Source organism: Saimiri boliviensis, chromosome 4, assembly GCF_048565385.1.
Source record: "Saimiri boliviensis isolate mSaiBol1 chromosome 4, mSaiBol1.pri, whole genome shotgun sequence".
In the NCBI taxonomy this organism is placed as follows: domain Eukaryota; kingdom Metazoa; phylum Chordata; class Mammalia; order Primates; family Cebidae; genus Saimiri; species Saimiri boliviensis.
Window position 1 is genome coordinate 58,535,688 of NC_133452.1, and position 13,944 is coordinate 58,549,631.

General features: G+C 41.8%; 1 protein-coding gene across 5 annotated transcripts in view; it reads right to left on the reverse strand.

Annotated features, from left to right (window-relative positions):
- Positions 1-1,051: 1,051 nt before the first annotated feature.
- The window catches only part of RPF2 (ribosome production factor 2 homolog), a 61,216-nt gene continuing 48,323 nt past the window's right edge, over positions 1,052-13,944 (reverse strand). For 3 of the 5 annotated variants that reach the window (XM_074397602.1, XM_074397603.1, XM_039467487.2), the window contains 2 exons: positions 12,099-12,243; positions 8,217-11,218 (listed from right to left, as the gene is read on the reverse strand). In XM_074397602.1, coding sequence (XP_074253703.1) covers positions 11,039-11,218; positions 12,099-12,243 — 325 coding nt within the window. In that variant the 3' untranslated portion in view covers positions 8,217-11,038. Of the gene's footprint in view, positions 4,881-7,317; positions 7,726-8,216; positions 11,219-12,098; positions 12,244-13,944 lie in introns of those variants that run through there. The other 2 variants (XR_012517221.1, XR_012517222.1) reach the window with 2 other exon arrangements.

The window sequence follows — 13,944 nt, forward strand, 5'->3', positions numbered from 1 at the left end:
GTGCCTGAACCCATAGTTTTATTTTTTAATTCTGGGTTTTTTAAGATATATATTTTAGGACGGGCGCGGTGGCTCAAGCCTGTAATCCCAGCACTTTGGGAGGCCGAGGCGGGTGGATCACGAGGTCAAGAGATCGAGACCATCCTGGTCAACATGGTGAAACCCCGTCTCTACTAAAAATACAAAAAAAACTAGCTGGGCGTGGTGGCGCGTGCCTGTAATCCCAGCTACTTAGGAGGCTGAGGCAGGAGAATTGCCTGAACCCAGGAGGCGGAGGTTGCGGTGAGCTGAGATTGCGTCATTGCACTCCAGCCTGGGTAACAAGAGCGAAACTCCGTCTCAAAAAAAAAAAAAAAAAAAAAAAAAGATATATATTTTAAATATTTTTCAGAGACAGTGTATTGCTCTGTCACCTAGGCTGGAGTGCAGTGGTAAAATCATAGTTTACTGCAGCCTCAGACTCCTGCACTCCAATGATCCTCTGCCTCAGTCTCCAGAGTACCTAGGAATATAGGCATGTACCGCTGTGACTGGCTAACTTCCTAAATTTTTTGTAAAGACAGGATACCATTATTAACATTTTGCTATATTTCTTACCACTTAAAAAAATGCATAGTTTTAAGCTGGGTGTTGTGGTGCGCCTGTAGTTCCAGGCGCCCAACAAGTTCACCTTGCCAGCTGCCTAGACAGAGCCAATTTATCAAGACAGGGGAATTGCAATGGAGGAGGCTCAGGGGTTCAAGACGAGCCTGGGCAGCATGGCAAGACCTCTGTTGTAAAAAATTAGCCAGGCAGTGACACATGCCTGCAGTGCCAGCTACTAGGAATGCTGAGGTGGGAGGATCACCTAAGCCTGGGAGATTGAGGCTGCAGTGTGCTGTGATCATGCCACTGTACTCCAGCCTGGGGTGAGAGTGAGAACCTGTCTTTTAAAAAACATAAATGGCATATTGTACACCCCTCAGTTGTATGTTGCCAGGGCTAGTCCTGAACTTCTGGCCGCAAGCAATAATCCTGAAATTACAGGCGTGAGCTGCTGTGCCTGGTCCTATTTTTATTTTTTTTAGAGACAGGATCTTGCTATGTTACACAGGCTAGAGTACAGTGGCTATTCACAGGCATGATTATAGCCACCTGGGCTTAAGGGACCCTCCTGCTCCAGTCTCCTGAGTAGCTGGCAAAATCAACTTTGCAAAAGTTGTAACTGAGGAAATTATGACAGTGAAAGAAATCGCACCTGACTCCATCTTGCTTCTAACCTTTAAGCTGTCCTTGTTCATCCCTGGGTGTAGGCTGAACTAACTTTGGGAAGGAATTCAGTTCATGGTTTGACTCTAAAACAAAATTGGTATTAGCTCCCTTCTTGCCTGAGGATCCCCTTCTTACCTGGGGACCCTCTTCTTGCCTGGGGACCCCCTCCTTACCTGGGGACCCCCTTCTTGCCTGGGGACCAGCCTGCCATTGTGAGACTAACAAATTAGCTACAAGATTAGAAATTGGTCTAAGCCTCCCCAAATTGCTCCTGGGGCTAACATCACTATTGTAAAACCTAAGATCAGTACTTGAGATATTTTGCAGACCCTGCACTGGATGGATCGGCTGACACCACAAGACCAGTAATCTGGTTCAATCAGTTCTGCCATCCCACCCAGGAACAGAAGAGAGTGAGAAAAACTCACTTGGACCCCCAGGAGTCCACCTCCAACCTGAGCAGTCAACACTCCCCGCTTCCTAAGCACCTACCTGCCAAATTATCTTTAAAAACTCTGATCCCCAAATGCTCAGGGAGACTGATTTGGGTAATAATAAAACTCTGGTCTCCTGCACAGCCACATCTGCGTGAATTAGTCTTCCTCTGCAATTCTCCTACTGATAAATCGGCTCTAAGTAGCCGGCACAGTGAACCCGTGGGACAGTTACACTGGGACTATAGGTGCAGCACCCCACCCAGCTTAAAAATGGGTATTTTTTTTAAAGTAGTAAGAAATACAGCAAAATGTTAATAATGGTATCTCTGGGTAGTGAGGTTACAGGTGACTTTTATTTTTATCTTTGCAACTTTCCCATTGATTATCAGAAAAAATTGTTTTTGTGTTTGTTCATTTTAATAAGAAACAATATTCCTTGTATTTGAAAAAAAATGCTTGGCGTGCCATGGTGGCTCAGGCCTGTAATTCCAGCACTTTGGGAGGCTGAGGCGGGCAGATCACCTGAGGTCAGGAGCTCCTGGCCAACATGGCGAAATCCCGTCTCTACTAAAAATACAAAAATTAGCTGGGCGTGGTGACGGGTGCCTGTAATCCTAGCTACTCAGGAGGCTAAGGCAGGAGAATCACTTGAACCCAGGAGGCAGAGGTTGCAGTGAGGGGAGATCTGAACCACTGCACTCCAGCCTGGAGCGACAGAGCAGGACTCTGACTCAAAAAAAAAAAAAAAAAAAAAAAGAGAAAATGCTTTCTTAATTGTAAACACATACAGTGCCAGTTGCTATTCTATCCCAATGCCTGAAACATAATAATGCTTGATAAATGTGGAGTGAATGATTATTGCCCTGTGAAAGTTGATCAATAAGAACTGGGTCAGCTGGGCATGGTAGCTCACACCTGTAATCCCAGCACTTTGGGAGGCCAAGGCAGGCAGATCACGAGGTCAAGAGATCGAGACCATCCTGGCCAACATGGTGAAACCCCGTCTCTATTAAAAAAATACAAAAATTAGCTGGGTGCAATGGTGCACACCTGTAGTCCCAGCTATTCGGGAGGCTGAGGCAGGAGAATTGCTTGAACCCAGGGGACGGAGATTGCAGTGAGCCAAGATTATGCCATTGCACTTCAGCCTGGTGCCTGGCGACACAGCAAGACTCTGTCTCAAAAAAAAAAAAAAAAAAAAAAAAGTACTGGGTCATTCTTGTCAGATCCAACTAAAACAGAGGCGAGAAGCCAGGAGGAAAAAGCACTCAGGGTACAAAACATTGCTATAAGATGATCATGATATAAGAATATCATTTATTTGTAAGCCTGGCTGCTGAAACTGCTTGTTGTAAGCTGAAACCAGTTTTATCTATAGCTTCTGAGATAACTTGCAATTCTAGGACTCATTTTGCCCTCTGCTGTCACTCACCAATCAGAGCTTGCCAGCTCCCCAAACCCATACTCGTGCCAACAAACTTTCTCAAAGAGCAATATATAACATTTCTCCCATTTAATAAAACCTCTGGCCTTTTCTTTGTTCTTCAGACATTCCGAAGACCACTCAGTCTGCATGTATGCCCCAACTTATAATTCTGAAACCGCTCCCATAGGGTTAACAAGAATTGCATGCCAAGTTCTGACCAGAAATGTATATAATTTAGCATAAATCAGGCTGCATTTTGGCCCACTTCCTTGTTGCTAAGTCACATAGCAAGAGATACTGACCATCTGCATCCCTGACATCAGGATCATAAGTCTAAGAATTGACTTGCATGCCCATTGTTCCTTCAGATAGGATCTGGAATCGTAACACTTTTGTTTAAGGATCACTTAAAATGTTTTTCAGGGCCAGGTGTGGTGGTGAGAGCCTAAAATCCCAGCACTTTGGGAGGCCAAGGAGAGAGGACTGCTTGAGGCAAAGAGTTCAGTCAGCTTGGGTAACATAGCAAGACTCCATATCTACCTACGAAAATATTTTAAAAATTAGCTGGCTTTGGTGGTGTCCACCTGTAGTTTTCTAGCTATTTGGGAGGCTGAGTTTGGAGGACTGCTTGAGCTCAAGGAATTCGAGGTTGCAGTGAGCTATAATCACACTGGGTGACAGAGCAAGCCCTATCTCAAAAAACAAAAACAGATGTTTTTCAGACCCTGAATTGCAACAAAACAACTGATGCCAACCAGTTTAAAGATCTCACCAGAGGAAGGAGATCAGCATGAAAATATTTTCTTCATCTCCCTGTCCTATGACTTCACCCTGTACTCTGATCAATTAACAATCTCCAAAACCCTGAAAACTCCTACCCTCAAATTCCTGAATTGTATCTGAGGTTTCTTCCCAACTCCTTGTTCAGATTTCTTTCTTTTCTCTTTTTCTCTCTTGAGACAGGATCTCACTCTGTTGTCCAGGCTGGAGTGCAGTGGTGCAATCTCAGCTCACTGCAACCTTCACCTTCTGAGTTGGAGCAATTCTCCTACCTCAGCCTCCTGAGTAGCTGCACTATTGTGCCTGGCTAACTTTTGTATTTTTAGCAGAGACAGGATTTTGCCATGTGGAGGAGGCTGTTATCGAACTTCTGAGCTTAAGTGATCCGTCCACCTAGGCCTCTCAAAGTGCTGGGGTTACAGGAGTGAGCCACCATGCCCGGCTTCCTGGTTCAAATTTCTATGATTCTTCTTTCTCTGCTGCAACCTAGTGTCTCAGCTTATTGACTTGCTAGGTGCCTCAGGCACAAATTCATTATGGTTACAATTCTTTCTTCCAAGTAAAACAAATTTAGAGATTCACCTAGAATCTAGATTTGACTTCAACGCTTTAGCTACCAGGAAAGCACGTTTTAAAAAAGGAAATGGGTTAACACTCTTAGCTTTAAGGGATCCCAGGCTGGCTCCTAGCAATAACTATTTCCAATTCTGAGTAAGAGCTCATGAGCTCTTATTACCTATCTAATGATTCTTCCTATAATTTTGCCAGAGTCAAAAGTAGAAGATATTTGTCACCAGTTCTCTGCCTCATTCTATGTCCCCACAGTTCCTTCAAGATGAACTGAATGCGCATGTTGGGGATGGAGACTCAAAGTTATTTCAAGCGGCCAGGAACTTTCCATGCCATATGTCACCCACCTTGAGGTTAGGATGAAATGACTTTCGGGAGCCCCACTTCTCACTCGTGATGGCTACTTCTCTCATTTTCTAAGAATGGAGATAACATGGGAATTTCATCAGTCAGTATTACACCAGTTGACTTATCAGGTTCCCTTTTGAAGTTCTTTGTCGTACTGCTACTGCTGCTAACACAAAACAAAGCCATACTGATTGCCCTTTGCCTTTCTTGAGTCTGCAAACATTTTCCTACTCCCCTTAGAGAATCATATTACTAATTGGTATTGCCCATGGTTTTATGTATCTTTTAATTGTCCTTTTAAATCTCAGCTGAGCTCTCGGAGAATAGCAGGAGAGGGTTGTGTCGTTTTGTGTTTTTTTTGGGGGGTGGGGTGGGGGGTGTTGTGCTTCCCCATGTGTGGCTTTTTTTTTTTTTTTTTTTTTTTTGAGACAGAGTTTCGCTCTTGTTACCCAGGCTGGAGTGCAATGGCGCGATCTCGGCTCACCGCAACCTCCGCCTCCTGGGTTCAGGCAATTCTCCTGCCTCAGCCTCCTGAGTAGCTGGGATTACAGGCACACGCCACCATGCCCAGCTAATTTTTTGTATTTTTAGTAGAGACGGGGTTTCACCATGTTGACCAGGATGGTCTCGATCTCTTGACCTCGTGATCCACCCCCTCAGCCTCCCAAAGTGCTGGGATTACAGGCTTGAGCCACCGCGCCCGGCTTGTGTGTGGCTTCTTTTAATGCCGCACTCCTTTCCACAGCACTGCCCTGTCTGCCACTTCCACATGCTCTCCTGCCCATATGGTGATGCTGCCCCTTGAGCTCTGTTGATGGATTTTTCAAGATTCTGATCCTTCCCCAAGGTCCCCTTTAATGGAGGAAGGTGCTGGGGGTAAAATTCAAAACATATTTGTGGCGTTGACTAGCTTTGACTGGGGAATCCAAATGGAAGAAATGGGGCCTCATGGGGACAGTATCTCATGCACTTTCTCTCAGTGCCATAAACCCAGAGCTACCCCTGAAAGTCTGAACCGGAGGTGCTGTTGCAGGTGGTATCATCTAAACTCTCTCTAATCGGTCAAGTTGCTATGCCATTTGCTTTGTCAGTTAAGTGACTCGGGAAATCAGGTAGGAGAGTGGGAAAATCAACTGTTTGCTCAAGCTGATACACATGAATCTTCAAACTCTATTTCAAATGCAGAAATTATATAGGCTGTGCTTTGCCTTTCAGGAACCTCTTTCAGAGCTCATCTGCAGTGTGTAAGAGGGACAGAGGGAGTTACCAGAACACACGCTCGACTTTAGCCCTGCTTGCAGCTGCCTTCTCCTATCAATGATGACCTAGTGTCCACAGATGGTGCCTGTGCAGCCATTTCCAGCAGGGTGGGAGGGCATGCTTTACAGAGCCAACATCTGCCACTCTGCTTCTGTCTGAGCCCTCAGAAGCCTGGTTTTCAGTTTAAGGAATCAATCCCAATCCAGTCAAGCACTTACAGCTCAGGGCGTTGGTCTTTGCTTGGCAAAAGCCCTAACTGCTAAGTTCTAGATACTTTGCCATTTCTCCCTTATCTGCCTTCTTTCATACAAGCTCAGCTTGTATGAAACCAGAACTAGAATTTTCTCCCTGTTTGGAACCCACTTTCTCATTCCTTGAGTGTGTGTGAGAGGAATGGGGGTGGGAGTGAGATGGGTTGGGGAAGGAAGGACAGAAGTTTAATGGAAGAACAAGAACAGAATCAAAACGTATTTATGGGCTGGATACTGTGGCTCACACCTGTAATTTCAATGCTTTGGAAAGCTGTGGTGGGAGGACTGCTTGAGGCCAGGAGTTCAAGACCAGCCTGAGCAACATAGTGAAACACTGTCTCTACAAAAAAATACAAACGAAAAAACTAGCCCAGCTGTGGTGGCACCTGCCTGTGGTCCCAAGTACTTGGGAAGCTGAGGCAAAGGGATCGTTTGAGCCCAGCTGCAGTGAGCTATGACTGTACCACCGCACCCTAGCCTGTGCAACAGAATGACACCTGGTTTCTAATAAATAAAATAAAATGTATTTATGCTATATTTAAAAACCTTTTCTCAGCTGGGCGCAGTGGCACACGTCTGTAATCCCAGCACTCTGGGAGGCTGAGGCAGGCGGATAGCCTGAGGTCAGGACTTTGAGACCAGACTGGCCAACATGGTGAAACGCTGTCTCTACTAAAAATACAAAAATTAGCTAAGCGTGGTACACATGCCTGTAATCCCAGCTACTTGGGAGGCCGAGGCACAAGAATCACCTGAACTCAGGAGGCGGAGGTTGCAGTGAGCCGAGGATCACATCACTGCACTCCAGCCTGGGTGACAGAGTGAGACTCTGTCTCCAAAAAAATAATAATGAAATAAAAACTTTTTCCCAAAGAGCTCTGAAATGGAAAAAGAGTGCAGAATAGCTTCAATTCAATGATGGCAAAATAAAAATTTCTAACATAGTCTAACTGGCACACTCTGGATGATACAGGAAACACAATGACATCCTTGCTGTTTTTAAATAAGCAGCTCGAATTGTTGGTATGAGAAGCAAACAATTAACATCTAAATGCAAGCAAGCTAATTTTCTTCTCACAGCTAGCATGCACCTTAAGTCAACAAGCCCATTTTATCTTCTTGTTCAGAATAGCTTCTTTCAATGAATATGGGACATTTCTAAATAATTTCATAATGCATGTATACTAGGATGAATTTGTCTTAAGTGCAGTTACGTTTTGACTATTTCCAAGTAAAAGTGCATTGAGAACATAATGAAGCCTGTATTTTTTGCACTGTCTCTTAATTTTATGGTGGACAAAGCACCAACTTCTGAAATTCAATAAAAGCAAACCTTCCTTTGTTGTTCAGATCTTAGCAATGGCTTTAGTAGTTTGAATTTTTAAAGCCTTCCTTTCTTAGCCTGAAATAGCAAAAATATAAAAGAAAGAGATCGTAAGTAGCTAATCAGATAAATGAAAACTGACTTAAAAAACTGACTAAAAGTTTTATTTCCCCTTTCTTTTCTTGAATTACCTAATAACGTCTCTACTTTGGATTATGTTCAATAACAAAAATTAAAAAAAAATAAACCAACACCTAAGTTTAAAAAAAAAACCCAAATTCCATGAAATAATAAATAGCTTAGTAATAGCATTAATATTCAAGGAAAAAAAATAAGAAGTTTGGTATTTAAAACAAAACAAAAAAACCAAACTGCTTTCCTCATCTACCAAAATACAACATTAAGCAAAACTTAAAATAGGCAATTTACCACCTCCATTGAAATGAATACATGGTCTCTAATTTATGTATGTTGTATTCTAAATTAAGGACAACTGAAAATTAAGATGTGCTTGCCATAAAAAGTGATATAAATGGTGGCTCAAGAGTTAACAGATGGTTCAACACAAGTCTTCTCAACAAAAAGTCTTTGTTAAACTTCAGTAATAGATACAGTACGTCTATTAGCAAAGCAAAAGCATTCCAATACTTATTAGATTCTCTATCATCAGACACAGAAATGACCTAGAAAATAGATGTATTGCTATATCTCAAACAAAGGGTTACTGATTAAAACAGCTAAAAACACCCTTGATATCTCACATACAGAAAACATGGCCGTCTCTGGGTTGATTGGCTGATTTTCCAGAAGTGCTGCGGTAGGTCTTCCTGATAGAGGGGTCCAGGCATGGCAGGGTCCTGTAAGCCGCTGGTGAGGAGAACCCACTGCTTTGTCTCCTACCAGTAAGGAGTGAGGCTTTGGGGAAGGACTATGCATCCATCACTCCTGATGTTCTTTTCATGGCTCCGCTTCTCCTCAGCTATTGTCTATCTACCTGCAGATGGCAGCAAATAAATTATTTTAGCCCTTTCTTCTCATTTAGATATAAAGTGCAAATGCCTGATTCAGATACAAGACTGTATGGTCTTTGATTAAATGTATAATCAAACAAAAACCAAACACCACATGTTCTTACTTATAATTGGGTATTGAACAATGAGAACACATGGACACAGGAAGGGGAACATCACACACTGGGGCCCATCAAGGGGCAGGAGGCCAGAGGAGGGATAGCAGGGGGTGGGGAAGGATAACATTAGGAGAAATATCTAATGTAGATGACGGGGTGATAGATGCAGCAAACCTCCATGGCATGTGTATACCTATGTAACAAACCTGCACATTCTGCACATGTACCCTAAATCAAAGTATAATTTAAGTATAATTTTTTTAAAAAAAGTATAATCAAACAAAAAGTATAAAAGCTACCAGCTCCCTCATTTTTTCGGCAAGAGATAACAGCCATCTGGAGAGGACTAGGGAAAGCTAAGGAACGGATTCACAAGAGACGGATTCACAAGAGACGGGGAAGAGTAGAGGTAAAGCTGAGGCTTGAATTTTTGCTTACTGCCAGCATTGTTGTTCTGTAGCCAAGCAAGCTTAAATAAATGCATGCACACACACGCATGGAGGAGCTCTCTGACATGGAATTGAAGTGAAACCCTGTCTCTACTAAAAAAAAAAAAACCAAAAAATTAGCCAGGCATGGTGGTGGGCACCTGTAATCCCAGCTACTGGGGAGGCTTGATACAGAATCATTTGAACCTGGGAGGTGGAGGTTGTAGTGAACTGAGATCATGCCACTGCACTCCAGCCTGAGCCACAGAGCAAGACTTTGTCTCAAAAAACAACAAAAATAAAAGCATTGCTACTTCATGTAACAATTTATGATTTGCATGTCTGTACTTTTACAACATTAACTGGCACTTGTATAAAGGAGATTTTTTGTCAGGGACCGAATCAAGGAACTTAACACCCTATTGTGGAAAAACAAGTATGCAATACTAGTAGGAGGAAGAAGAAACCTATTTTCCTAGGCACAGAGCCTATCTTCAAAAAACTTTCAAAACAGGTAGTCAGGCTTTGGCTGGCTTCTACACCAACTGCAAACACCCAGGCTTTTCATGCAACTTTTAGCTACCTAGGGATACCCAGTACCCTAAAGTGCCCTGAGCCTTAAAACTAACCTATTTCCTCCTTTTTCATTTTTACCCCTATAAAAACTACCTCTCTGGTTGGGTAGTTTCTCATGCCTATAATCCCAGCACTTTAGGAGGCCGTGGCGGGTGGATCAGAAGGTCAGGATATAAAGATCACCCTGGCTAACACAGTGAAACCCCATCTCTATGTAAAAAATACAAAAAGTTAGCCAGGCATGATGGCAAGTGCCTGCAGTCCCAGCTACTCAGGAGGCTGAGGCAGGAGAATCGCTTGAATCCAGGAGGCAGAAGTTGCAGTGAGCTGAGATCGTGCCACTGCACTTGGGCGACAAGAGCAAAACTCCACCTCAAAAAAAAAAAAAAACAAAACCTTCCAGCCTGGGCGACAAGAGCAAGACTCCATCTCAAAAAAAACCAAAAAACCAAAAAACAAAAACGACCTTTGTACCAAGCCAGGCACAGTGGACTAACATCTGTGGTTTCTGTGGTTCGTGAGGCGGGAGGATCACCTGAGCCCAGAAATTCGAGGCAGCCATTAGCTGATTGTGCCACCACACTCCACCCTAGGTGACAGAACAAGACCCCATCTCTTAAAAACAAAAAAACAAACAAACAAAAAAAAAACACAGGCTTCCTCTCAGAGAAGCAGGGTGGGGCTCTACTTAGTAGAAGAGTCTCTTAAAACAATCCGGGTAACATATCAATAATTAGATAGTAAACACCCCTCTCAGAGATCTGTATTTTCAGACAGAAAGTTTAAAATCTCAAATGTCAACTGGCAGGATTTCAAGCAAAATAACAGAAAAGTAAAAAATAAAAATGGGGTTGTAGATGTTGGGAGAGAAGGTTAATTTTCTAGGTAGTTCATATTAAGAGTGTGTACACAGCTCCTATGGGTCATTTCTGCTTTCTGTGGCTTTCTTTAGCTAAGGACAGAAATTCAAAAAAATCCCAATGGTTGGAGAGCTTCCTCACCCACCTATCCACCCAGTGAGACAGAAGAATTTGTGGAGGGCAGGGGATATCACAAGAGAAAATGGCACAACAGGGTGTTATGTCTCAAGTAAGAGGCTTACTTTACACTTAATACTAGCATATTATTTTCATAATAATGCATAGAAAAATTATGTTATTAAAATATGTTAAGAAGATCTTGTAAGAAACTGAATGGATTGGCACTTGGCAATTCTCAAGGAGAACACAATGAAACAGTTGTGGTTGGCTAAGTTCCATCAATTTTTTTTAATTCTTTTTGACTTTTTCTCCTGGTCTTCTGCTATCCTTTCTGCAGGTCGCTTCTTCAACCCCTTCATTTTCCTGGTTTGTAGTTTGCTTAGGTCTTGCTTCTGCATATGAATCCTTCCGTAAGTTGTACCAAAAGTATCATGGGAGATATTTTTCTTCTTCTTTGCCTATGATAAAAGAATATGTATATATTCAATACATATTAAATATGTATTTATTTAATATGAGCCAGTAAATTCTACTATAATGAGCCAGTAAAAACCTAGTCTGTAACAACTATCTTAGTAGCAATTTCTACTAGTGCCTACCCCTTCAATGACACAGAATGTAGAGCCTTGTACACCTTTCTTCTCAAACTTAAGTGTGCATATTGTTATGCCAGCCAAAAAAATAAAAATAAATAAATTTTAAAAAAACCTTAAGTGTGCCTACAAATCACTTGGGATCTTGCTAAAATACAGATCCTAATTCAGTAGGTCTAGGGTAAGGCCTGATATTCTGACAATTCCCAGGTAAACTGCCAGGTCACACTTCAAAAAATAAAACTATAGACTACACTAACCACTGCCACACATCAAGAGAATATCCTGTATTTAGCTTAAGGAGTTGTGACTATGATTTCAATTTTTACTGGCATTTTAGAGATTACATTTCTACTTATCTCTTAAAACTACTTAAAAAGTCAGAACACATTTTATACACATATTGTTTATACACCCTGTGCTCTAAATCCCTAGTCTTCACAGTGTCCCAAACAACTCTTTTTTTTTTTTTTTTTTGCTGAAAACAGCAGTCTTGACTATCAGAAAGCACTCAGCCAAACCTCATGCCTGGGTTTTGCAACTCTTTTTTATTATCCCTTATTGTTGGCTTATTTAGTTCTCTCTCCTTTCCCTGGCTCTGAGAGTCCTAGTTTAATCTATTTTGTTGATTTCTTTATGTATGTCCTTGCCTTTTAGTATAATATGCCACAAATCCTTTTTGGAAAGAAAAAGGATTAAAGTAGAATAAACAAATAAATACGGCACCAAGCTCTAAGTCATATACCTTGAGAGCTTTTGGCATTTTCATAGATAATTTATAAAGGTCATCCGATGCCAGGTGTGTCCTCCTCAGAACCAGATCCAATGAGGGTCCCATCTCTTCCAATTCAATCCGTGGTGTCCGGCAACCAGATTTTTTCAACAGCAGCCTTTAGGAAACAGGAAAAAAGAAATGTTGCTTTGAGTTTCATAAAAGTCCTCCCCACCAAACATTTTTTGTTCGGGGAATTTACAATTCCATCAAATGACATAAAATGTTTAGAAAGACTTACTTAAACACTTCATACATTCAAGCCAAGTGTATCCTTTGGTTCACTCATTTTTATAAATCTTTTATCCCTTTCTGAGCTAAAGGGTCACACAAATATTAAACAAATTTTAAGAAATTGTTTTCCCATTGAGTTAAAGAACAGTTTGCTTATTTTTAAAAATTAGAAATAAAATTATACAATATTGTTGAGAAACAGCAAGTGAGACATAAAACTCTTCTCAGAAATGAAATGAAATCCTTTCATTTGACTGCATCTTACTCATAGATTTATGTAAGTATAAATAGTTTTAATCGGCTTTTTCTTTGAAACTGTATGTTTATATGAGTATAAGTAACAAGTTCTTATCTTAAGACTGCAGGAGTTAAACCAACCCAATCAGAATCAACTTTTCCTCATAGCACAGACATTTACTAACTTCCTTACATTGAAGTGAGCTCTAAAATCTTAAAATAACAAAACCACAACTCTCTGTATACCCTATGTCTAAACAGCTCTGGATCTGCAAACACTGGTGGAGGGGAACTGGGGAGTACAGGCAGGATAAAGTGATGGTGGAGTGGCCGGGTGCAGTGGCTCACGCCTGTAATCCCAGCACTTTCGGAGGCTGAGGCAGACAGATCACCTGAGGTCAGGAGTTCAAGACCAGCCTGGCCACCTGGCCAACATGGTGAAACCCTGTCTCTACCAAAAATGCAAAAATTAGCTGGACCTGTAATACTAGCTTACTCAGGAGATTGAGGCAGGAGAACTGCTTGAACCCAGGAGATGGAGGTTGTAGTGAGCCAAGATCGTGCCACTACACTCCAGCCTGGGTGACAGAGCAAGACTCCATCTTCCAAAAAAAGAAAAGTGATGGTAGAGTGAGGAAGAAGGTGACTTGCAAATTCCTTTTGTGAATGGTACCACAAGAACAGCTAAATGAGCTGAAGAGTATATTCAATTTGTTACCATAGCCAAGTCTCTACAGGGTTGACTGAATGACAATGTTTATAAGAGATGAGCCTTTTCACACGAAAGCTGGAGTGCCAGAAAGGCAACAGGTGACACGACAGAAGAAATGAACAGAAGAGGAAAGCACTGTTAAGGAATACCCAAGAGAACAAACAATAAGAGAAAGCAGAAATGAGTGTGCAAAAGCCCGTTAACAGCCCTCAGGGCCCTAAGCATATCTCAGGCAGGCAGCTTAGGGCCCAGATCACCCAGGAGAAGCACATGTGCTGGCTACAGGAAGAGTTATACTAACAGATACGCTATATTAAACACAGAACAAGTTGAGTAACTTACCCAAAATGCTCAGGACTAGAAGTGTTCCAGATTTTTTTGAGTTTTGGAATATTTGCATTATACCACTTGAGCATCCCTAATCTGAAACTCCAAAATTGGAAATGCTTTGGAGAATTTCCTTTGAGTGTCATGTTGACACTCAAAAAGGTTCAGATTTTGGAACAGTTCGGACTTCAGATGTTCAGATTAGGGATGCTCAACCTGTAATTTACACCAAATTAAATAAAGCAAAACAACAACAAAAAAACAAACTCAGCCTAGGGTATACGAAGAGCAGAAGCGTTAAACAACAAA